Source organism: Nyctereutes procyonoides, unplaced genomic scaffold, assembly GCF_905146905.1.
Source record: "Nyctereutes procyonoides isolate TBG_1078 unplaced genomic scaffold, NYPRO_anot_genome, whole genome shotgun sequence".
NCBI classification, from domain to species: Eukaryota; Metazoa; Chordata; class Mammalia; order Carnivora; family Canidae; genus Nyctereutes; species Nyctereutes procyonoides.
Window position 1 is genome coordinate 7,786,540 of NW_026575133.1, and position 26,423 is coordinate 7,812,962.

Consider the following 26,423-nt stretch of genomic DNA (forward strand, 5'->3'; position numbering starts at 1 on the left):
CTTATCAAATGATTCTTGTGAAAGCCCACAAATTGAGGATAACATACTAAAGTAAGTACAGTGAACAAGTAGAAAACAGTAAAGCCCTTTCCTTAACTCCCATTAATCTTTGCCTTCAAGATAAAAGTAGCACTTTAATAATGAGTGAGAAAGTGAAGGCTTTTCTAAAGGAACTAATTTTATGGAGGCAGTATTTTGGTTTATTCATTCATTCATTCATTCGAGACATAGAGAGAGAGAGAGGCAAAGACACAGGCAGAGGGAGAAGCAGGCTCCATGCAGGGAGCCCAATGTGGGATTCAATCCCGGGACTCCAGAATCACCCTATGGGCCAAAGGCAGGCACCAAACTGCTGAGCCACCCAGGGATCCCAAGGAGACAGAATTTTGAAAATGAATATTCAAGAGTGTTTTTACCATTATACAATTGCCAAGAAACCGATAGCTATAGAAACACGCATTTTTGCACACTTAATAGTTGGAAATATTCTAAGCTATAAAAATATTCCAACAAGGATTGTTTTCATGGGTTTAAATCTTTAAAAATATTAAAATACAACACCTTCTATTAATATTTAACAACAACTAATCAACATCAAGGAAGATTGTTATTAGCAGATGAAATTGAAAAATGAGTGTAACATAGTAAATTTAGTCCCATTTAGATATCGATATCTTCTTCCTATCCTAATAAATAGAAATACTTATTATGACCACAGAAGGAAGTAAGATAGAAAAATACAGTGAGCCCTTATACAACATGGGGGTTGGGATACCAAACCTGCACAGTCGAAAATCTGTGTATAACTTTTGACTCCCCAAAAACTTAACTACTAATAGCCTACTATTGGCTAGAAGCCTTATCAATAACATAAACAGTCAATACATAATTTGTATGTTATATGTGCTATATACTGTATTTACAATAAAGTAAGCTAGAGAAAAAACTATGTTATTAAGAAAATTGCAAAGGAAGTAAATACATTTACAGTACTGTACTTAACTGAAAAAAAAATCTATACAGAAATGGACCATGCTGTTTTTCTTTTTTTTTTTTTTAATTTTTATTTATTTATGATAGTTACACACACACACACAGAGAGAGAGGCAGAGACAGGCAGAGGGAGAAGCAGGCTCCATGCACCGGGAGCCCGATGTGGGATTCGATCCTGGGTCTCCAGGATCGCGCCCTGGGCCAAAGGCAGGCGCCAAACCGCTGCGCCACCCAGGGATCCCACCATGCTGTTTTTCAATATAGGGATGGAAAAAAAAACTTTTGGCAGGATGGAATGACATTACTTAGGAAACACAATCGACTAGAAACTACTAGAGGTTAAAAATGAATTTAACAGAGTTGATTTCCTAAATACAATTTACAGACTGAGAACTACTGCATGCACACAGTATGATTCCATGGCATCCGGGAAAAGGCAGGAGAATAGTTCTGTGGTGGTTTAGGAGCTGGTAGGGGAGGGGATTGGGATTTCCTACAAAGGGGCATAAAGAAATATTTTAGTATGAGAGGGTCTTAACTGTCATGTGTACCTTTGTCAGAATTCACAGAACTGTACACTAGAGAAAGTTGAATTTTACTGAATGTAAATTATATTTCAATAAACCTGACTTTAAAAATAGATTGAGAATATTCTGTTTAAAAAATGGGCAGAGGACCTGAACAGACATTTCTCCAAAGAAGATATGCATCTGGCCAACAGATGTGAAAAGATGTGCATGATCACTCATCAGATAAATGCAATTCAGAACCATAATAAGATACCACCAGTCAAAATGACTGATCTCAAAAGGACAAGAAATAACAAGTGTTGGCGAAGATGTGGACAAAAGGAAACCCTCCCACTGTTGGTGTGAATGCAAACTGGTGCACTCACTGTGGAAAGCAGTATGGGGGATCCTCAGAAAGTTAAAAATAGAATTCCATGTGATCTAGTAATTCCATTGCTGAGTATTTACCCAAAAAACCTGAAAACTAAAAGTTTTATGCACCCCTTTGTTTGTTGCAGCATTATTTACATTAGCCAAGATATGGAAGCAACTAAGTGTCCATCAGTAAATGAATGGATAAAGAAGTGGTGTGTATATATGTGTGTATACACACACACACAATAATATGTAATTCCATATTTATATAGTGGAATATTACACAGCTATAAAAAAGAATGAGATCTTGTTATTTAGGACAACATGATGGACCAAGGGTGTATAATGCCATGTGAAATAAGTCAGGCAGGGAAAGACAAATGTCATATAATTAATATATAGGATCTAAAAAAAATAATAAACTGATAAATACAAACTGGTGGTTGCTAAGGCAGGGATGGGCAAAATCGGTGAAGAGGATTAAGAAGTACAAAAAAAAAAGTACAATCTTACAGTTGTAAGATGAATAATTCATGAGGATTAAAAAGCACAGCATAGGGGATCCCTGGGTGGCTCAGCAGTTTGGCGCCTGCCTTTGGCCCGGGGTGTGGTTCTGGAGTCCCGGGATCGAGTCCCGCGTCCTCCCGGCATGGAACCTGCTTCTCCCTCTGCCTGTGTCTCTGCCTCTCTCTCTCTCTCTCTCTGTCCATCATGAATAAATAAATAAAATCTTAAAAAAAAAAGCACAGCATAGGGAATATAATCAATAATGTAATAACTGGTGGCAGTTGGCAGCTAGGCTTGTGGTGAGCGTCGTGTATCGTATGGGATTATGGAATCACTATGTCACCTGAGGCTTCTGTAACATTATATGTCAACTAGACTTCAATTTAAAAAAATTGAGAGAAGATAATTGCATTCCCAAAGGGGGTAAAAGTCATATGGGTCTGCATTTAAGTGCAAATAGATTTATAAAATGAAAACCACAGCGGAGCGATAAAGGAAGATACACTAATGTATAGTAATAGCCTCTTTCTGGTTGGAAAGACTAAAGAGAGAGATGACACGGCCCAGCAGGAGCAGAGCGGCCTGTGGGGGCAGGTGGGCGACTGCGGGGAGGCCCCCGGCGGCAGGTGCCCGCCTCGCGAGCCGGCAGGTGCAGCGGCCTGGAGCCCCGGGCGCAGCCCCCGGAAGCCCGCCCCGCAGGACATCCGGCCGCCTGGCCCGGGGCGGGGCCTCCGGAGCGCGGAGCCTGGGGAGCTGGTTGCAGGTGTACCCAAATCTGGAATCCGGAGGCCGAGGAGACAGTGAGTGCGCCGCCCCCCCCCCCCCCGCCTCCCTGCCGGGCCTCCCCGTGCAGCTCCTCAAGGCAGGTCCTGCAGTCACCGGCCCCCACCAAGCACCACCTCCGGGGCTCCCAGCCCGCCCCCTAACCCCCGCTTTGTCTTAGCGCAAGCCCTTTCCCCTTGCAGGTGCTCAGCACCTTCGCCTTTCAGTTTCCTTTTCTCCTCTTGGCAGTGGCCGCCTCCCGCGACGCGGAGATCTGGAAGGACGTGCAGGTGCCGCAGGAGGGCCGGGAATGGCCAAGGAGGAGCCTCGGCTGAGGGGGAGCACTAGGCCTTTGGGAGCCCAGGCCGCCTGTGCCCTTCCCCTCAGCATCAGGGAGGGGACAGGAGGGGGTGCAGGGCAGAGTTTGGGCTTAGAGCTTTTCGGGGAGAAAGCCTCACCAGGCCTGCATGGGTGGGGATGGGGGTGGTGGTGGGCATGGAAGCCTTCACCCTTCACCCTGTGGAGACCATCTCCAGCTCTTCTCTCTCCCCACCTCCACCCTGCCCATGGCCTCTGGTCAGACCTACTACGGGCAGGTGCTGAAGAAATCAGGGGACCTCCAGACCAGTGCCTGTGTCACTACAGCCAGGCTGGTCCCCAGGCACATCCAGGAAGCCTTGAGGAATGTACACGAAGAAGTAACCTTGAGGTAGAGTGCCCTGTGCCAGCCCCGCCCCCCATCACAAAGACTCTAGAGAGCAACTTTTTTTTTATTATTAATATATTTATTTATTTATTCATGAGAGATGCACAGAGAAAGGCAGAGGCATAGGCAGAGGAAGAAGCAGGCTCCACCCAGGGAGCCGAATGTAGGACTCCATACGCAGACTGGGATAACGCCCTGAGCCAAAGACAGAGCTACCCAGGCATCCCAGACAGCAGCTTTTTCAAAAGATAGTAATGTGGTCACTAGGGAATTAATTAATTAATCCATTTCCTCCAATCCATCTGGTTTGCCTTGTCTATTATAAAACTAGTAAAGCACAGCTCTGATCATCTTACAGCTCTGTTTAAAACCCCCAACCCCATCCCCCCTTTACTCAGGATACGTTTATACACCTTGGATTGTCCAGGTTGTGCAGTTTGGTCCCCCCTTCCTAGCCAACCCCAGTTCCTTCTGATGCACTAACTGTTCCAGCCAGCTCTTTCCCTTCCTCCTGCCTCACATGCAATTATTGATCTGGAACACCTTCCCTCTCCTTTCTGCCTTCCAACACTTCACTGATGGCCTGCCTGGTTTGTGAGGCCATTTCTATCCTTGAGCACCCTCTTCCCTAAACCACTATAGCATTTACTGCCAATGCAGTAAATCATGGTAAGTGTTTTCTGTGCTCATGGGTTGCCTCCCCAGGTAAATACCCCCAGGGGACAGAAGTTCTGGACCTGTAGTAGATGTTCAGCTAATGCCTAACTAAATATATTTATTCAACAAATATTGTAAATGGCTTATTTGTCTTAGTACCTGGTACAATGCCCAACCTTGGTAACAATGGTAAACAAAGCAGAGTCCCAGTTTTCATGGAGCTTCCAGTTTAGTGAGGGAAACTGAACACCTAAATGGTAATCCAGTAAATGATGAAAGCAAGGAGGGACAGAAAGGAAGGAGGGAGGTGGGAAGGAAGGATTTGTAAGATGTAGTGATTCCACATATTCTAGTCTCTAGGGGAAAAAATATGTATATATGTATGTGTTTTCTATTTCCCAGGTATTACGGCTGTGGTCTGGTCATCCCTGAGTGTCTGGAGAACTGCTGGATTTTGGACCTGGGCAGTGGAAGTGGCAGAGATTGCTATGCACTTAGTCAGCTGGTTGGTGAGACAGGACATGTCACTGGGATAGACATGACAGAAAGTCAGGTGAGGCAGTGATTTGGAGGACAACAAGGAAGAAATTCTCATCTCATTCTTTTAGAGATGAAGTTGTTTCCTTTGTGAGTCTTTGAGGATAATCTAAGAGGGCTACTCAATACAAAGCTCATTTGTGCCACTAGGGTTTCCTGTCCCCGAAGCCTGAGAACTTTGATAACTAGGAGCCCTTCTGGGAGAACAGAGTCAGAGGTTTGACCTGACATAGGAATATCATAATCACCCATTGGAATCTGATTTTTCCCTTCCTCTGCCACCTATCTTGATGGATTTTGTTACTGAGTGAAAAGTTTATTCAAGCAAAATATATACATCAAGGGACACTTGGTCGACGCAGGCAGGAGAGCATGCAATGCTTGCTGTCAGGGTCATGAGTTCAAGCCCCTCGCTGGGTGTGGAGCCTACTTAATTAACAACAACAACAAAAAAATCCATGTATCAAGTGGGAGTTTATCCCTCATTGAGTTTTCCCAGACATTACATTTCCCATGTAATGTCCTACATGCCCAGAGGAACCTTGTACACTTATCCAAAAATATATTACTAATATTCCATTAGTAATAGGAAATTTTTAGTAAAAAAGTAGCATATATTTTGTAAATATTTTATTTATTTATTAAGGAGAGGCAGGCTCTCTGCAGGAGCCCCATGTGGGACTCGATCTTGGATCCCGGGATCACGCCCTGAGTCAAAGGCAGATGCTCAACTGCTGAGCCACCCAGGTGTCCCCAGAAGTACCATATTTTTAAAAAATGATTATCAAATTTATATATAAGTATAAATATTTTTTGTTTTTGTGTGTTTTAGGTAGAAGTGGCTAAGAAGTATATTGAATATCACATGGAAAAATATGGCTTCCAGACCCCCAATGTGACTTTTCTACATGGCTACATAGAGAAATTGGAGGAGATTGGAATCAAGGATGAGAGTTATGATATAGTTATGTAGGTCTACACCCTCATTTTTGTGAATATAGTCCATTTCCTGTTGAACACAAATGTCACCACTCTTCGCTATACTGACTCTGATTTGGGGTGTTACTCATGACTTGATAAAGGGAGGGAGTTGCTCTCGGGCACTTGTAGCCCAAGGGCCTCAGAACACACTAGCCCAGGAGAGAACCAATTGTAAACTTATCCATGAACGGATGAGCCCAGAAGAAGAGCAGGACCACTGAGTCTGCTCATAGAACACACACTGATGTGTTATCTTTAGTATTATTGTCACAGCAAAGTATAGGAGTCTGTGTTTCTTCTTTTTCTTAGAGTTGTTGTCAAATCATGCCCAGGTGACAGCCTTAATAAAGCTGCCTTGGAGGAATTTCGCCAATTTACCTGTGACATAAACAGTGCGTGGTGCAATAGGCATCTGGCTGCAGGTTTTGTGCTGTTGCATGGTGACTCTCAGGGCAGAAACAAATAAGCGTGCCTGATTTTTTTTTCCTGCACGCTCAATATGGCTAACAATATATTGGTTTTTTATTTTATTTTTTTAAAGATTTATTTATTTATTCATGAGAGACACAGAAGAGAGAGAGGCAGAAACACAGGCAGAGGGAGAAGCAGGCTCCTCACAGGGAGCCCGATGCGGCACTCGATCCTGGATCCCGGGATCACGACCTGAGCCGAAGGCAGGCCTCCAACCACTGAGCCACCCAAGCATCCCTATTTTATTATTTTTTTAAAGATTTTATTTATTCCAAAAAAAAAAAGATTTTATTTATTCATGAGAGACACAGAGGGGAGGCAGAGACGTAGGCAGAGGCTCCTTGCAGGGAGCCTGATGTGGAACTTGATCCTGAGCCGAGGGCAGACGCTCAACCCCTGAGCCACCCCAGCGTCCCAATGTATTGCAATTTTAAACACTTTGTCCATCTCCTTTTTTGGGGGAAAAGTTGAGTGTGGGGAAGAGAGGAGGGAGGCAGGAAGAATGATACAGCTTTGGGAAATGATGGAAGAGATCTTTAGGGACTGAAGGATTTGAGGAGCTCTGAGTAGTGTGCAAATTTGTCTGACATTCCGTCAGTTCTTTTTTAGATCAAATTGTGTCATTAACCTTGTACCAGATAAGCAAGCAGTGCTGCAGGAGGTGTACCGAGTGCTAAAGGTGAGGGAAGAGGGAGACAAATGGTCTTTAAATGTCAGTAATAAAATTAAAAAAAAATCAGTAAGAGCAGATGGAATCTGTTCTGTTCTTCCCCCCTTGAGCTGAGAACTCAAACTCTGGTAACTTATTCCCTACATTAAAAAAAGGATGACAAAAAGGGGCATGGCAAGAATGCCCCAGACATGGAGTCTTTCTCCTCTCCTGTCATAAAAGGTAGTAAATCTGAGAGTCATGATTGTCATTGAACATGTAAAGTATTTGCCTTATTGCTGTCTCTCCTCCTGTTCCCTGCTGCACATGGTCAGAAATAGCATCTGTGGAACTGCAGGGACTTTTGGACTGACTATAAAGATTCCTATGGATATACTCTTCTAGCTTGTATATAGTGTTTCTCGGAGCTGCTTATTTCATCTCTATCAGGATTTCAGATCTTTGGGAAGTTAAAGATGATAGAACTATTATGTTAACTGCTTTCTAAAAGGAAGATGTGCAGGAGCTCCATACCCTCTACATATATCATGAGATGTGCATCTTCGTGACAGAAGATATGAGATTCTGAGATTTTGGGTTTACAGAGCTGTCGTAGAGATCAAAAGACAATATATAGAAAAGATTTAATAATGTCTTATTTAATATGTCATGGACCAGCTTGCTATCTTCATCAAGATGTACTTCTAAAAGGTAGAGAAATTATTGTACAATCTAGACTCTGAGCCCTTGAAACTAGCTATATACTGTCTTTTTAAATTTTTATTTATTTATTTATTTGACTGAGAGAGCAAGAGAGCGAGCACAAGTAGGTGGAGAGGTAGGCAGAGGGAGAAGGAGAAACAGGCTCCCTGCTGAGAGCAGAGTCTGATGTAAGGCTCCATCCCAGGACCCTGAAATCATGACCTGAAATAAGGCAGATGCTTAATTGACTGAGCCACCTGAGTGCCCCCACCCCTTTTTTTGCTAAATACAATCTTAAAATTCCTAATCACTCATATGTCTGAGATCCTAAGGACATTTAAAAAATATTATTATAAAAATAAATAACATTATAAAAGTTATATAATTTTTAAGGGAGAAGAATTTAGGAATGCTTTTTATTTCTGTTAGTTATACAACTGCCTGGGACTGCATTTGGTTCAGATTGGCTAAAATTTTAAGCACCCCAGCATCTTTATTTAGGAGAGAAACACTCTTGGAAAGTCATTTTATTGTCTGTTGGGTAGAGCGCTGAAAGAAAATCTTGACACACAGCTATTGCTTGTAAATAGGGAGGCAGCTATAATTTGTTCACAAGGGATCACCTCAGTACTTCTGTTGGTTTTTAAAATTGATTTTATCTCCTCATTCCTTTCTTTGCTATCTGGACTAATGTCATCTTTAACCTTGTTTGGACTAATACTGCTGTTTCAGCATGGAGGGGAGCTGTATTTCAGTGACGTCTATGCTAGCCTTGAATTGCCAGAAGAAATCAGGACACACAAAATTTTATGGGGTAGGTGTTGCTTTGTTTTGTTTTAAGGCAGATACTTGTTCACATACAAAGCTCTGGTCTGCTGATATCCTTTGTGATGGAGGAACACATGGGACTAAGTGGGAGAGGCTTCTGTCTCCTTGCTCCTCAGTCACTCAAGAGTGGTATGACCTTGGACAATTTAGTCTCTTTAAGTCATTGTTTTCCAAATTATTATATTATTATAATATCCAAATGTAGATATTAATATCTACATTTTACTGGACTATTATGAAGATTAAATGACATAGTGGATATGAAAAATACTTTGAAACCCATAGTATGGCAACTGTTCTCAGACTGAAGCCCCTTCATTCCCTTCTGTCCTCAGTGTTATTGTATTGTTTTTTCCGTTATTGTCATTTTAACGGAGTCTCTGGAAGTTGAGATGAATGCATGCGTGTAGTCAGTCTGACTATGAAATCCAAAGTTCTTACTTTTAGGGGCACCTTGTTAGCTCAGTGCGGGGAGCATGTGAACTCTTGATCTCAGGGTTGTGAGCTCAAGCATACATTAGGTATAGAGATTAATAAAAAAGAAAAGAAAAGAAAAGAAGAATCCCATTTAAAAAAAAACAGTTCTTTAAAAATAAGTGATGTTAACTTTTTCTTATCATACAATAATAAATGAATATTGCTAAAATGTTGGAAAATACAAAAAGAAAAAGAAAAAATTACTGCTTATCATGTAACCTAGCAATAACCTCTAACATTTTAGTAGATATCCTTTTAGGGTGTCTATGTGTGTATGTGTGTGTGTATGTATGTATAATAAAGTTAGGAGCATGCTACATATAGAATTTAGTATTCTAACTGTTTTTGGGATATTTCCTAAGCCTAAAACGTTTAAAAATATGTTTTAAATGTATGTATCCTACAACTGTATTGTACAGTTGTGTACTTTGACAATTTCTCTATGGGTAATCATTTGGGTTGTTTCTAATGTGTTGATGTAATAAGTTAAAAAAAACTATAAAATGCCTTATGAATATTAGTAGTAATCATTCTAGTAGCACATCATTTTTGATAATCTGGAGCTAATAGACAACTGTGTAAATTATCCTTTATATGTTTTTACTCACATAGCATAGTGCTTTTCAGAATGTGACTTAATCCATCCAGAATATGATCACAGGTTGGTGGAAACAGTACATTAGTGACTGTCTTGAAGAATGGTTTCCAGGGGCCATTAGCTAGCATGTTGCATTTTAACTGTGACTTTCTAGATATTGGGGGCACTCAGGTCCTTTTTCTATTTTTAGGGTCTATGTTTTAACTAATACCATATCCTTTTTTTAAGTTTGCTTATTTAAATAATCTCTATACCCAACATGGGACTCAAACTCATGACTTTGAGGTCAAGAGCCTCATGCTTTTTTGACAGCTAGGTGCCCCAACTAATAATACCATTCCTAATCAATTTTATAGAAGAGTAATTTCTTAAAAAAAAAAGAGTAATTTCTTGAATGCCTAGTTGATTAGCCTGTGATTTTTCTTTTTTTTAGGTGAGTGCCTCGGTGGTGCTTTGTACTGGAAGGACCTTGCCGTCCTTGCCCAAAAAATTGGTTTCTGCCCTCCACGTTTGGTCACTGCCAATCTCATTACAGTTCAAAACAAGGAATTGGAAAGAGTGATTGGTAAGAAATAGCAGTGGGGATTGTTAAAATTGCTCCCTGAATGGTTCACATGTGGTGATTAACAAGTGTGTACTGAGTGAGTCTCATTTGAAGGAGACTTTGGGTCATCTGGGTCATCACCCATCCTGTCTTCTGCTTAATAGCAACCTCCCAAAGTTTGGTATTTAATAAAGCACTTCAAAGTTATTCAGTAAATAAAGTGAACTGCCCAGAAAGATAACTGATGGCTGCAAAGAAGAAAATCACCTTTATGATACATATGCTCTTCATCTGCTAAGCAAACCAATAGTCATTTGGGTGCTGCAGCTGATCCATGGGTAAATTCTGTTTTAGGTGACTGTCGCTTTGTTTCTGCAACATTTCGCCTCTTCAAACTCCCTAAGACAGGGCCAGCCGAGAGATGCCAAGTGATTTACAATGGAGGAATCACAGGACATGAGAAAGAACTAATATTTGATGCAAATTTCACATTTAAGGTAAATAAACATTTCCATGACTTCGGACATTCTAGAACTCTTAAACTCTTACCCTTGCTCCAATTACCTTTTCTTAACCTTTCATTGCTTCTCAGTTTTCTGCTTTTGGGATGCGCATGGGTGTGTATATATACTTTCACAGAACCGTTAAAAGTAAGTTGCAGGCGTCATGACATTTTACCCTTAATATTTCAGGATGCATTTCCTAAGAATAGAATATTCTCCTACATAATCACAATATCACTATCACACCTAAGAAAGTTTTTTTTTTTAAGATTTTCATTTATTTATTTGACAGAGAGGGAGAGAGAGAGCAGAAGCAGGGGGAGCAGGAGAAGAGAAGCCGGCTCCCTGCTGAGCAAGGCACCTGATGTGAGGCTCGATCCCAGAACCCTGGGATCATGACCTGAGCCGAAGGCAGATGCTTAACCAACTCAGCCACCCAAGCATCCCCTTAAGAAAAATTTTTACAGGAAGCATCCTTCGGACATCAGATTAGTGGAATTACAGAAAAGCAGGATGGAAAAGAAAAGAAGTATTGTGCAACAGTATTTCAGTGGTTCACTTGTATCATAGAATTAAGGAGCTGTTAGTGTTTAATGACAACACAGTGCTATTTCTACTACTCTTTGCAGATCAGGCTTTATTTTCTCAAAATGGAAAAGTACAGCCTTTGGAATCAGATACCTGGGTTCAAATTCTGGCTCTATTATTTCTCGGGTAAACTTGAATAAGTCCTTCTTTGAGATATAGTTTGCTCTACTGCAAGAGTAGGGGTGATAACACTTACTGTGTAGAATTTCTATAAGATTAGGAATAACACAGGGGTACTTGGCTTGCTCAGTCAGTAGAGCATGTGACTCTACATCTCAGGGTTGTAAGTTTGAGCCCCACATTGGGTGTAGATATTACTTAAAAAATAAAATCTTAATAAAGATTAGCAATAATATAGCAGAACATTGGTACATACTGGGACCTCAGTAAATAGAAGATGCAGTCATGATTTGTTCCAAAGGTAGTAGGATTTACTGTTTTCCACCCCTGATTTTTTGGGTTCAAATAGCATCTTCAAGTTTCTTAACTACCCCTTGGTGCAGTGGAGTTGTTAATGCTTTTTCACTGATGCACTGCCCCTTGGTGTCCTGCCTGCTTCTGTAGAGTCACAGAATCAAAGTGAGAAGGGCCTTTGAACTCATTGCTCCGATACACTGGCTCTCAAAAAAAAAAAAAAAAAAAAAAAAAAAAAAAAAAAAAAAAACCACCCTATTTTTAATAGTAGATTCTTTTTTAAAGCAAAATTTTATTTAAGAAACCAATACTTACCCTGTGTCATACATTGCTTTACATAACTCCAGTATATATATGAAGGGATGAAAGCAGAGCTCATCTAAAGGGAACAGGGATTAGATAGCCCAGAATCTCCTGTGCTCACTCCTGGTTCCCAAGGCATGGGCCCTTTATAACCCCTCAGGCACCCTGAGACTCACCAGAATACACATTAGAAATGATTACTTTATTTATTTATTTATTTATTTAGAAATGATGACTTTAATTTAAAACCTCATTTTAATGACGAATAAAGTGAAACCCAGATAACAATGGTTTTCTACATCTGTCTCTGAGGAGAAATGGAATACAGGAGCAATGAGTATTCCCTCCCCCCTTTTTTTTCTTTTTTCTTTGCTACCAAAGAAAAACTGATTATGACACTGGTCAATTCCATTTTGTAATAAGCATGAAATAGCAGCAAGATCTGAATATAAGAAAATATTGTGTCAGAAGGTATAGTCTTTTTTTTTTTTTAGATTTTATTTATTCATGAGAGAGAGAGAGAGAGAGAGAGAGAGAGAGAGAGAGAGAGGAGGTAGAGACACAGGGAGAGGGAGAAGCAGGCTCCATACAGGGAGCCTGATGGGACTTGATCCTGGGACTCCAGGACCACTCCCTGGGCTGAAGGCAGGTGCTAAACTGCTGAGCCACCCAGGGATCCCCAGGTATAGTCTTTTATCCTGAAATGTCATTCCTTAGTAAAACCTTTGCATGTTTTTCTTTTATTGAGATTCAAGTGGCATTTCTTTCTTTTTTTAAAGATTTATTTATTTGAGAGAGAGAGAGAGAGAGACAGAGACAGAGACAGTATACAAGCCAGGGAAGAAAGAGGCAAAGGAAGAGGGAGAAGCAGGCTCCCCACTGAGCAGGGAGCCCTCAGGTGGGTGCTCCATCCCAAGACCCTGAGATCATGACCTGAGCCAAAGGCAAAGAGGCTTAACTGATTGATTCACCCAGGTGTCCCTAAAGTGGCATTTCTTAATATGTGTTTTTTTCCTACTACCCTTCAGGAAGGTGAAATCATTGAAGTGGATAAAGAAACAGCAGCTATCTTGAAAAATTCACGATTTGCCCAAGATTTTCTGATCAGACCAATTGGAGAGACGCTGCCAACATGTAGTGGCTGTTCTGCTTTAGAATCAAAGGTTTGTTTGGCTTTCATCCCATACCTTGCCACAGACTGCTAAAGCAAGAAACAAATCATTTTTCCTTTAGTTGGCCACTATTGATAATTTCTAGTATATTTATGTCTATAAAATAACTTGAATTAATTTCATAACTTTATTTTTCCAATCTGGACAGTAAGCCAGGGACTCTTAACTTGGTGCACCTATGAATGGACTTCAGGGCATCCATGAACCCCTTAAAATTATATGTGTGTGTATGTATTTTCTCAAGAGAGTGTCTATTACTTTCATAAGATTCTTTTTTCTGTTAAGATTTCATTTATTTATTCATGAGAGACACAGAGAAAGGCAGAGGCACAGGCAGAGGGAGAAGCAAGCTTCCTGCGGGGAGCCTGATGCAGGACTTGATCCCAGGTTCCCCGGATCATAACCTGAGGTGAAGACTGATGCTCAACCACTGAGCCACCCAGGTGCCCACTTTCATTAGATTCTTAAAGGAGTCCAGATACAAAAAAGGTTAAGAGCTACCTTGGAAAAATTTATTCAAATATTTGTAAGTTTTTTTGAAAATAATTTTTAAAAATATTTTATTTATTTATTTGAGAGAGAGAAGGAGAGATAGCACAAGCAGGAGGAGGGGCAGAGGGAGAGGGAGAAGCAGAGTCCCTGCTGAGCAGGGAGCCTGACACGGGGACTCAGTCCTAGGACCCCAAGGACCATGATCTGAGCTGAAGGCAGATGCTTAACTGACTGAGCCACTCAGGTGCCCCTTAAATAATTGTAAGTCTAAATTAAGATAATTGAATTGTGCTACAGAAAGACTGTACCAATCTACATGCCTACTTGCAATATATGATAATACCTTTTCCCTGCTCTCTTACTAATATTGGTTATTATTTTTTAAAAATTTTTCTTGGGACGCCTGGGTGGCTCAGTGGTTGAGTGTCTACGTTTGGCTCAGGGTTTGATCTCTGGGTTCTGGGTTCAAGTTCCACACTGGGCTCCTCTTGGGGAGTCTGCTTCTCCCTCTGCCTGTGTCTCTCCCTCTGTTTTTGTGTCTCCCATTAATAAATAAATAAATAAATAATAAAATCTTTAAAAAAATAAAACCTTTTTTTGTCTAATGGGCAGAAACTATAATGTGTTGTTTTATTTTGCATATATTGAATCTTTTGGTATATTTGTTGGCCAGTTATGTTTTCATCCATTTTGAACTTCCTATATAATTCCTTTAACCATCTGCTCTTAGAGTGGTATTTGCCTTTTTAAATTATTCTATAAAAAATTGTCTATTATATATTGTGAATATTTTTTCTTAGCATGTCATCTTTTTATTTGCTTATTTTTCCTGAATACACATTTTCAATTTTTATGTAGTCATTTCCTTCATGGTTTCTGCCTCTTATGTTATGATTAGAAAGTCTTGCTCTGTGTGAACGTTATGAATTTACCTATATTTTCTTTTAATTCTTTTTATTTTATTTATTTATTCAGGAGAGACACAGAGAGAGCGAGAGGTAGAGACACAGGCAGAGGGAGAAGCAGGCTCCATGCAGGAAGCCTGATGCAGGAGTCAATCCCAGGACTCCAAATCGCGCCCTGGGCCAAAGGCAGGCCCTAAACCACTGAGCCACTCAGAGATTCCCTTCTTTTAATTTTATTAATAGGTTTTATTTTTAGGTAATCTGTACACACAACCTGGGGCTTGAACTCACAACCTCAAGATCAAGAGTTACATGCTCCACTGACTGAGCCAGCCAGGTGCCCCACCTATATTTTCTTTTAGTACTTCAGACATTTTGAGATAAAATTCATATAACATAAAATTCACATTTTTAATCACATGTACAATTTAGTAACTTTTAGTACATTTACAAAGTTGTACTATCTAGTTCCAGAAAACTTTTGTTGCCCCAAATAGAAATCCCATATCCATTAAGCAGTCTTTCTGCTATCTCTTCTCCCCCTGGGAGAAGCTGGCAATAATCAGTTTTCTGTCTCTGGATTATAATATCCACTATTGTGGATATTTTATATAAGTGGAATCATACACTATATGGCCTTTTGTGTCTGGATCCTTTTACCTAACATAACGTTTTCAAGGTTTATCCATGTATCAGTACTTCATTTTCATGTCTGAATAATATTCCATTGCATGGATATACCACATTTGTTTATTCATTCATCAGTTGATAGATAATTAGGTTCTTTCTACTCTCTCTTTTTTTTTTTAAGATTTTATTTATTTATTCATGAGAGGCAGAGACACAGGCAGAGGGCTCCATGCAGGGAGCCCGATGTAGGACTCAATTCCGGGACTCCAGGATCACACCGTGGGCTAAAGGCAGTGCTAAACCGTTGAGCCACCCAGGCAGCTCGGTTCTTTCTACTCTTGGCTCTTGCGAGTAGTATTACTGTGAACATACCTGTACATGTAAATCATGTACTTGTTTGAGTACTTGTTTTCAATTCTTTGGGGTCTATATCTAGTAGTGGATGGTTGGGTCATATGTTAATTCTACATCTAACTTTTTGAAGACTAACCAAACTGTTTTCCATAGTGGCTGCACCATTTTAAGTTCCTACCAGCAGTGTATAGGTTTCCAGTTTCTCTACATCTTTGCCAACACTTTATTTTCTTTTTAGTTTTGATTGCAGCCATCCTAGTCAGTGCGAAGTAGTGCCTCCATTGTAGTTTGGATTTGCATTTCCCCAGTGACTAGTGATGTTAACCATCTTCTCACATGTTTGTTGACCATCTGTATATTTTCTTTGGGGAAATGTCTATTCAAATTCTTTACCCATTTTTTTTTTTTTTTTTTTTTTTTTTTAGATAGAGGGAGAGGGAGGGAGGAGGAGCAGAGAGACAGGGAAACAGAGAGAACCTTAAGGAAGCTCCATGCCTAGCACAGAGCCTGACACAGAACTCGATCTTAAAACCTTGAGATCATGACCGGGGCCAAAATCAAGAGTTGGACACACTTATCTGACTGAGCCACCCAGACTCCTTTGCCCATGTTTTAATTGGGTTGTCTTTGTATTGTTGAGCTGTGAGAGTTCTTTATATATTCTGGATACTAGACTCTTATGAGATATATGACTGCCAAAACTTTCTCACATTCTGTGTGTTGTCTTTTCTTTTTTTTAAATTATTTTTATTTTTAAAAGATTTTATTTATTTATTCATGAGAGACACAGAGAGAGAGGCAGAGACATAGGCAGAGGGAGAAGCAGGCTCCCTCTGGGGAGCCTGACCTGGGACTCGATCCCAGGACTCCGGGATCATGACCTGAGCCAAAGGCAAAGAGACACTCAACCACTGAGCCACCCAGGTGCCCTGTGTGTTGTCTTTTCACTCTCTGGGAAGTGTCCTTTGATGCACAAAAGTTTTTAATTTTGGTGAAGTTGCATTTTTCTTTTTTGTTTGCTTGTGCTTTTGGGTGTTATAGCTAAGAATCCATTGCTTAATCCAAGGTCATGCAGATTCTTCTAGCACTTTCAAGGCTTTGCTTTTCACATTAAAATTTTTTAACCATCTGGAATTTATTTCAGCATAAATGTTGAGGTACAGTGTGACTATTTCTCCAAATATTAACTAGTTCAAATTTTCCTCTTCATTTATTAAATCAATTCTCCACTATTTTGAAAAGCTGATTTTTATCATATCTTAATTTCCTGAATGTATATCTGAGCCAGGATACCACTATATTCAAAAATGATCATTTTCTAAAATATTTTGGTTTCATTTTTGAAATTATTCTAGTATCTGAAATATTGGTATAGTATTTTTTAAAGCATTTTATTGCGATTTATCTCATGTCATCTCCACAACTACCCTATGAAGAAGGCAGATAGGTAATTATACTAGACAGTATAATTGTTTCTTTGCCTTTCTCTCTTATATATTTAATCATTTCACCGTATTCATGCTATCACAATTGTTTTATTGATCCATTCGTTAATTTATAATATTGTATTTAGAAGAGGCTTAGTGATGGGTTTCAAGTTTCTTTTGGCTGACAACTCTCAGCATTCACCAAAGTCATAACAATATTGTGTCTCCAGGCACTGAATTTTGGAAGCCCCAGGAAAGAAGACACTGATGCTGCCACGGCAGGATAGTGGCAGAGCATGGGGTTTAAGTACACAGGCCTTGCAATCAGATAGACTAGGTTTAGATCTTGGCTCTATCAGGCATGTGTGATCTTGGGTACCTTACCTAACCTCCCTGCACCCTCTGTCTCCCCATGTGTAACAGGAGGGTGATAATCACTTTTTCCCTCAGGTTGTGAGGATTAGTGGAAATGATGTATGCCTGATGTTAGCCTGATGCCTGGCACATAATGCAAACTCAAGAAATAGAAGTAGTTACAGTTGTGGATTTGTACTAAGATCCTTGGTCACTTGGAACTGTGTTCTAGGATTTATCATTCTCCCACACACCCTTTCTCCTGGGCTCAGAGGTTTTCTAATCTTTTGCCATGAATTTTTGCTTTCTCTTGCTTGGGTTTTATAGTAACTTTGGATACATTGAGCATACATTGATACACAAGTAACTGTTATGCCTTTTTCTCCTCCATCTGTTACATTATAAGCAGTCTTTAAGAGTAAAGTTTATTTAGAGATCACTCTCCAAAACTGTAAAGTTGTAGCTGGGAAAATTTAATTCCCAAGAGACAGGAATTCTGGAGCCAAAAACCTGAATGTATTCTTATTTGGCCACCATTACTAGCATGAATCAAGCCCAAGCTAAGTATAGAAGCCACCTCTAGAGCTGAAGAGTGATTGACAGGTTTTGCTTTATGAAATTCTTGAGCATTCTGTTTTGTTTCTTTTCTGTTTTTTTCCAAGAAGATGCCTTTTTGGAAAGTAGAGAAATTTGACTTTGGACTTTCAGTCTATTAAACCTTTCACAAATGTGTTATTGGTATTTTGAAACTCTGGTAAGTTCACTGATAACAAAACCTTGCTGGGGAGAATCAATGTGTATTTTGAAATGTTTTCACCATTCGAATTCTCCTGGAACCTAGTTTCCTGAATCCTCATTAGAAAAGCAGGCAGCAGATTACTGTTACAAGTAAAGGGAGTGTTTCCTCCAACCACAACACTTCCAGTGTACTCTGGCTGAAAAAAAAACCAAAAACCATTAATCGGGCTGGCTTCTGCAAAGACCCTGTTCTTCCAGCCTGCCTCTCCTTGACCTCTCTCTTAGTGTGCACTGGGGGCACACAGGAGAACTCTTGACCTCAGATACCAATGGTAATGTGCCATGTACTTGAACTAGTTTATCCCAACTGTCTCCTCTCTCATCTGCCTTATTTCTTTCGGCCTGCTGATGTGCCAATGTCTTTAGATCAGTTCCAAGGTTTTGAAAAGGCAATCATTGACAGTGAAGGAAGATTTAAAGAATGAGACAGCTGCGTGTCCTAGAAATATAACCTTGTGTAGTTGGAGGAGGACATTCATATCTTTTTTATGGAAGACCTTTCCGATAAAGACCTAGAGCACAGTACAGGCAGGCAGCATGTGGGGGTTGCTGGCACTTGCGTCTTTCTGACAGCTGCAACCACAGAAGAATGCTGCTTACTGTGGTTTGTCTCAGTGATGACTGCTTTCTGGAGCCCTTCTTTTCTTTCTTTTGTCCTCTTCCTCCTGCCTTTTCTCCTCCTCTTCCCACTTCCCCTCCTCCTCCTCTTCTCCTCTTCTCCTCTTCTTCATCCTCTTCCTTCTTCTCTTTTAATCTTGACAAGGAAAGTGTATCTTGCTATTAAAGTAATTACATTAGGGGCACCTGGGTGGCTCAGTCAGTTGAGCATGGGACTCTTTATCTCAGCTCAGGTCTTTATCTCAGGGTTGTGAGTTCAGGCTCCATATTGGGCTCCACACTGGGCACGTAGCCAACAATAACAATAACAACAAAGGATTACATTAGTAAAACACTGCAGTACCAGGATTGTGGTACACACTGTCTTGCTGCAGTTCATAGTGGTGGTAATAACAAGGTGAGCAACACTAGGAATAATATAGAGGACCAGCCTTTACTGAACAGGTAAGATGTTCAGTCATTTCGTCCTCACAATAACCCTTTATCATCCTCATTTCACAGATGAAGAATCTAAGACTCAGAGAGATTAATGTACTAATCCAAGGTCACACAGCTAGAAAGCAGTGAATTTGAACTCATGTTGGATTTTAGAGCTGATAGTCTTACCTAGTATGCTGTCCTGCCTCTCTGTATCTAGACTTTTCACAGAATCACAGGATGTTGGTGCTGGAAAGTACAGTTTATCAAAGTATCTCACCTTTATTCCCTTTAAGTCTTGGGATCTTTTAGAACTGAGAGTGTACATTAGAAAGAAATACTGATGTCACTATCTCCTGTTCATAGAGAGAACCTGGGATGGCAAGAAGAGCGGAAAATCATTTTCCTGGGTGAAAAGGAGGAGAGGCTAACTCTTCTGACCAGAAATTCCAATGTAGCGAGAAGAGGAAAGAATGAACAGGAGGGCATGGCAGCAGCAACAAGCATAGCTAGGCCTCTACCAGGCGTGGAGATCCCCTGCTGGATGCTAGCTTACCTGTTCTGGGAACCCAGACCCAGGCAGGCGTCTTCATTCTAGAAAGGTGAAAACTGAGGGCCAGGGAGGTTCCTTCACTAAAGGGAGTCGTCCATAGACTGTCCTTTTTTTTTTTTTTAAGATTTTATTTATTTATTAATGAGAGACAGACAGAGAGAAAGAGAGAGGCAGAGACACAGGCAGAGGGAGAAGCAGGCTCCATGCAGGGAGCCCAATGTGGGACTCGATCCGGGGTATCCAGGATCAGGCCCTAGGCTGAAGGCGGCACCAAACTGCTGAGCCACCCAGGCTGCCCTAGACTGTCCTTTATGAATGTAGGGCCCATGCCTGTCTTGTCCTACCTTCTATTTGCAGTGACCAACGATCAAGTGTAAGAGAGTACATTTATGTTTAATGAATTCATCATTATTTGAGGTGGCTTGTCCATGCTTTTGATTTGCTGCCTTTGTTTTGTGCCTGGTTGGTCTCTGGCCCCCTTGGTGTTGCTGTTGGAATATCTCATTTGGAGGTGAAAGGAGGAAAAATAAAGTCTGCCATCTTGTCTTCTGAAAATTCCAGTCACTCTCCCTGAGAGCTTGCTGGCCATTGTTGGCAATCTCAACATCTGAACATCAACAATTGCTAACGATGGCCCTGGTATCTAGGACTTGCCTTCTTGTCTTGTATACATATTTCTGGAGATGAGAATAAGGGAAGGAAAGATTTGGTATTTAGCATTCAACATTTTGGTATTCAGTGCCAGAAGGGTAAAGAGCATGTACACATAGGACTCCCATAAAACAAAATGTAACCAAATAAACTTTCCCCTAGGCACCACCTTTAAGAAGCTTTAAATGAATTTTACCTTGAAAGTAGTAAAAACATGGGGCGGGGGCGGGGACCTGGGTGGCTCAGTGGTTGAGCATTTGCCTTTGGCTCAGGTCGTGATTCCCGGGTCTTGGGATCGAGTCCCACATCGGGCTCCCCACAGGGAACCCACTTCTCCCTCTGCCTATGTCTCTGCTTCTCTCTCTGTGTCTCTCATGAATAAACAAAATCTTTTAAAAAATGTAGTAAAAACTTAATTAGAAGTTTCAGGGCGAGACAGCCACCTTGATAGCTGACTCCCAAAGATTCCATGGAATTATAACATTTTATCTACCTTCCAGGTAAGCCAACCTCAGTCAAACTGAAATATGAGTGTTGGGGTACATCAAAACACCTTTAATTTGTCCTTTCATTTTGGTTTGCTTTTTGACAGGGTATCATCACAGATCCATTCACGCTTGCAGGACAGTCTGACAGTATGAAGTCCAGATGTTCCCCTGATGTTGCTGGAGGCTGCTGTGGCATAACTTACAGCTGACTGGAAGGGGCAGAAGGCTAAGGACTTACATATGTCTTTTAAATCTACTCTCTCCCATAGCACAGACCATAATAAAGAATACATAGTGAAAAGTCACTATATTGTAGATCATTGATAAAAAATAATTATTTTTAGAAGATTTTAATTGAAGGTTCATAGCAAATGACCTAAAGGCTGGTTAAGTAGGTTTTTCTCTCTCTTTGCTAATTCAAAGTTCTGGTGCCACTTAGTGGTCAGCTGTGGAACTGGGAGGCCGTCTTCAGGCTTGGCCAAAGAGAATGACAGTTGGCAGAGGGTTTCAGGAAAAACATCCTCCTTTTGACCTGCATAGCACCTTTTGGACTTTCACCATGTTTGTTCATAAAACAAAGCTCCTACTGAAATTATGCTAATCATGCCCAAAAAATTGCCAAATCATATTTGGTAGGAGCGCTATCAAGGTAACTGGTCTAAATCAAACACTTTTTTTTTTTTTTTTTGCAATTGAATGAAGAAAACAAGTGAATAATGAATCTCTTTGACCTCATTGGATCATAAAGAATGACAACATAGTGATTCTCTGTAGTAAATCCAAATCTGATCAGGAAAAGAGTGATTAATTTTTTTTCTTTTTCTTTTTGTTTTTTTTTAATAATACATTTATTTTTTATTGGTGTTCAATTTACCAACATACAGAACAACACCCAGGAGGAAAAGAATGATTAATTTTTAAAGAGGGGTAGAAGAGGTAAACACGGTGGGTTTTCTTTTCCTTTATTTTATTTTTTTTTTAAGGATTTTATTTACTTATTCATGAGACACACACACACACACAGAGGCAGAGACACAGGCAGAGGGAGAAGCAGGCTCCATGCAGGGAGCCCGACATGGGACTTGATCCCAGGTCTCCAGGATCAGGCCCTCGGCTGAAGGTGGTGCGAAACCGCTGAACTATTGGGGCTACCCCTTTTCTTTTCCTTTATAATGTGTCCTGCTTAAACTTTTAGGGAAGTATTAGATTTAGTTCTAGCTTCCATGGTTAAAGAATGAGATTGAGGAATGTTTCAGGATGATGTTATCATTTGAAATGAGAACATTATTTCACTGAAGTCCAATTACATTTGAAGGCTTTGTCAGGGGGACATAGAAAGGTGTAAGTTTATATAAGTCATGGTCCTTGTCATCAGGAGCTGATCAGTTCTTTAATAACAGCCTTCAAGTGATGAAGAGTTTTAATGAGAAAAATCCCAACCAATTGCTCTGACCTCAGTGCAAAAAAACAAGAGGGGGAGCTGACATGACCCAAGAGATATTTTATTAGGGGTATGAGAACATTTATAAAACATTGTAATGCCTCATAGAATGCTGGAATGGATTCTATAGTCCAAAGTCCTCTTTTAATAAAGCTGTTAAAAATGGAGAAATTCTCAGATTTCTGACTGGGTTCATCCATAGGACCTGACTTACTACTACAGTCTAAGGAGAGGACTGAGTGGTATCTTTTAAGTTCTATTCATCTCTGTGACCTTGATTCTAAACAGTGCTTTGGTGGTTCTAGAGTTCATTAGCTACCCAGGGATAACCTATTTCAGTGACAGCATTAGTTAGAATGGTATAGGTAGGACAGGTGGGATTAAGCATATTTCACCATCCATGAGCAGAAGGTGGGCCTGCCAGAGGGGAAAGGATAGAAAGAAAGAGTTCTGGTTATTTGGTTTATTAGGCTTTTCTAAATTTAGAGGGAGGAGGTTTTAGGCAATCATTTGTCATTCTGAATTCTCAGTTCCCCCAAAAGATGTTGAGGGATGAGTTTAAACTGGAATGTAGATATTCATGTTGTGTTTTTCCAAAGGATAACATACTTTATATATTATTTTCCAACAAAAATATACATCGTAAGAATTGTATTTGGTCTAGAATCTAGACAAAATATCTATTAATATAAAATGAAGTAGATGTGTTTTGTCCAGAAAAATGCCATACATGATTATTTAAATATTCAAAATAGGTGAGATAGACAACTAGGAATGTACGTCCCTTATCACAGAGGTTACCTTTCCTTTAAATGAGAGAGGCTGTGTTGAATGATGAGCAGAAGGCTGATGCCAAATTTTTTTTTAAGATTTATTTATTTATTTATTTATTTATTTATTTATTTATTTATTTATTTATTTATGACAGACAGAGAGAGAGAGAGAGGCAGAGACACAGGAGGATGGAGAAGCAGGCTCCATGCTGGGAGCCTGATGCGGGACTCCATCCCGGGACTCCAGAATCGCGCCCTGGGCCAAAGGCAGACGCTGAACCGCTGAGCCACCCAGGGATTCCCCGGCTGATGCCAAACTTGATAGTTCTTTTCCACTTGGCATTTTGGCCTTGAGAAAATTATTTAACATCTCTGTGCCTTAATTTACTCATCTGCATGGAGTTCTTTGAAAGGGCAGGTGACACATGGTTTAAATTGTTATTAGTTTAGATCTTTCTGGTTGCTACCAGCATGTGACATCAGGACAGCTGAAGACCAATGCTTCTTTTGCTGTCAGCATGGTTTAGGAAGCTGCCTGTAGCTCTTTGACATCAGGCAGCTTTCCCCCCAACATTGTATTACAACCAGTTTTTTTTTTTTTAATTTTTATTTTATTTTATTTATTTTATTTTATTTTATTTTATTTATTTATGATAGGCACACAGTGAGAGAGAGAGAGGCAGAGACATAGCAGAGGGAGAAGCAGGCTCCATGCACCGGGAGCCCGATGTGGGATTCGATCCCGGGTCTCCAGGATCGCGCCCTGGGCCAAAGGCAGGCGCCAAACCGCTGCGCCACCCAGTGATCCCTACAACCAGTTTTTTTTTTTAAGATTTTTTTTTTTTTTAAATTCATGACAGACACACACACAGAGGTGGAGAGAGAGAGAGAGGCAGAGACACAGGCAGAGGGAGAAACAGGCTCCATGCAGGGAACCCAAGGCAGTACTTGATCCCCCTGGGACTCCAGGATAACACCCCGGGCCGAAGGCGGCGCTAAACCGCTGAGCCACCAGGGCTGCCCACAACCATTTTCAAATGTGCAGAAAAGTTTAAAACATTGTAGGGACTGCCTATTTACCTACCACCTAGGTTACTTGTTAACCTTTGGCAATCATTTCCTACATTTTAACATTACACTTCATGACAGCAGAGCCACAGAAACAGGTGCTTAATTCTTCTGTAGCTACAAACACTTTTTAAAAGATAATGGACTTATGGTGGGGCGCCTGGCTGGCTCAGTCGGTTGGGTGGTTGGCTCTTGATTTTGACTCAGGTCATGATCTCAGGGTCCTGGGATGGAGCCCTGGGTCAGGCCCAATGCTCACTCAGCCAAGGAGTCTACTTCTGGATTCTCTCTCTCCCTCTGCTCTGCCCCCTCTTATGCTCTCTTTCTATCTCTAAAATAAATAAGCAAATATTTATTTCAAAAAAAATCAGGTAAGCCTGCAGAGGCTTTTCAGCTTACCTACTGGAGGGAGCCCAGCGGCAGCTTAAGCAGGATCCCACCCCCAATCCATCTCCAGCTACACAGGGCTGGAAAGGGTATGGCTCTGTGCCAAGACAGCAGCAGAGCCTGCTTCTCTTATTGATTCTTGGCCTTTCCTTGGATGGCTCCTAGGAAGCAGCAAAGCAGTGATTCATTCTGCCTTACTAAGTTGAGAGGCCTGCTACATGAGCCTGGCAAGGAATGTGAAGCTATCCATCCAGTCTTTCATTTATTCACCAACTATTATTAAGTACCTACTGTGTGCCACCTGGCACTGTCCTAGGCCCAGATCACTAATGATCAAATATGCTGAACCCTGTGAACCAGCAGGACCCAAACAGCTAAGCCTATTTTCTAAACTTTGTTGGCACCTGTCCTAACTTCTGAGATTTGCCAAGTTTCTTCAACTGCACACACAGCACAATTGAGGTCTAAACAAGGGTCCTTTTGAAGACCCTGCTGGAAGAGTCAGTAGAGGGAGATCTCACTAGATAATAAAAATGAACTCTTTTGCAAATATGGGGCTGGGATTGTACAATCCTAATAATAACCTATGACTTGAGCTTTACTGCCTCATTCCAGTCTCAATTCGACTGCTGACTCTGCAACTTCTGCAAGCACAGCTCCCACTGAGGCTAATGGGAGTGTTATGTGAATGTAAGTTTTGTGCTTAATCTTCTCCTGCTGAGTGAGCCTTGCTTGTGTTGGACTGATGACCGTACCAATCCCCTTCCCCAATGGGAACAGCCTAGCCCCTCCTTTCATGGAGCAGAGCCACGTAGCTGTGGTATTGCTCCAGGTGAGGGAAAAATCAATTTGGCACAAAAATGTTCTGCCCTAATGCTACTCCACTGCTTCATGATAGTACCCTGCCTCATGCACATGATCCAGAAGCCTGAGAGAGTAAAGCACAACAGTAAATCGATACTGTTCTGGGTGCATTTTAAGCCAGACCTAAACAGACCTACAGGCTCTTCTCGTTTGTGGAATGAGAAGTGATGCAGGAGAGAGCAAGGAGTATTCTTTCTGGGTCTGGCTCTGCTGCCAAACTAGTTACATGGCCATAGGAAAATCATGTGTCCATTTTGTGGTTTACCTTCCCCAACTGTAACAAAGAAAGGTATTGAACTTGGTATAGTCTACTTTCCCTTCTGGGCTTAGAAAGAGATTTATGCACCTAGATGCTTTTAAAATTGTTCGAATTAGTTGCCCACATTTATAAATCAGAAGATTTTACATAAAATATAAATTTCTGACTTCTATTGGAAAATTAGAAATGTTGGCCACATGAACCCTGCATTTCTGCACGGTTGCCAGGGCCAGAGTGAGTGATGGCTTCCCCTTCACACAGAGTGTGTCCCTTTAGTCTGTTTGCCACCCTCCCTATCTGGTCAAGTTTACTGACCCCTGGAGGCTTTTGAGGTTATGGGCTGTTGGAGGACTAGAATTAGCACATTTTCAGCAAAGTTATAAGTGAGGGCTTTTCCCCCATGATTGTTCAAACGATGGCAGATCTCTGGCCTAATCTAGGAATCTGACTTATATATTTAATTCATTACAAGCAGAAGCCAAGGAGGTCACATGGAGCCTGGCAGGGGCACTCTCAGGAGGGAACCAGAGTGCTGGAGCTGCTTATGGTAATTTGACATATAACTGAGGGCCTAATTGTGTCAGGTGAGGTGGGCCGGACAGTTTATTCTCTGTTCCAGAGTTAACAAGCTTCCATCGTACAACTTTCTTTGTGAATATGAAATGAAC

At 40.9% G+C, this 26,423-nt stretch overlaps 1 protein-coding gene across 2 annotated transcripts; it reads left to right on the top strand.

Annotated features, from left to right (window-relative positions):
• The first annotated feature begins 2,618 nt into the window (after nt 1–2,618).
• On the top strand, nt 2,619–21,268 carry AS3MT (arsenite methyltransferase). 2 transcript variants are annotated; one of them, XM_055299810.1, is made up of 11 exons: nt 2,624–3,184; nt 3,396–3,436; nt 3,728–3,855; nt 4,912–5,062; nt 5,879–6,015; nt 7,108–7,177; nt 8,582–8,663; nt 10,186–10,317; nt 10,651–10,793; nt 13,133–13,267; nt 21,068–21,268. In XM_055299810.1, the coding sequence occupies exons 1-11, from the start codon at nt 2,938–2,940 to the stop codon at nt 21,170–21,172; spliced, it is 1,371 nt and encodes a 456-aa protein (XP_055155785.1). In that variant the 5' UTR covers nt 2,624–2,937; the 3' UTR covers nt 21,173–21,268. The 2 variants fall into 2 exon arrangements, with proteins under 2 accessions (XP_055155786.1, XP_055155785.1); XM_055299811.1 differs by lacking the exons at nt 3,396–3,436; nt 3,728–3,855 and having other exon boundaries at nt 2,619–3,184.
• The last annotated feature ends 5,155 nt before the right edge of the window (nt 21,269–26,423 follow it).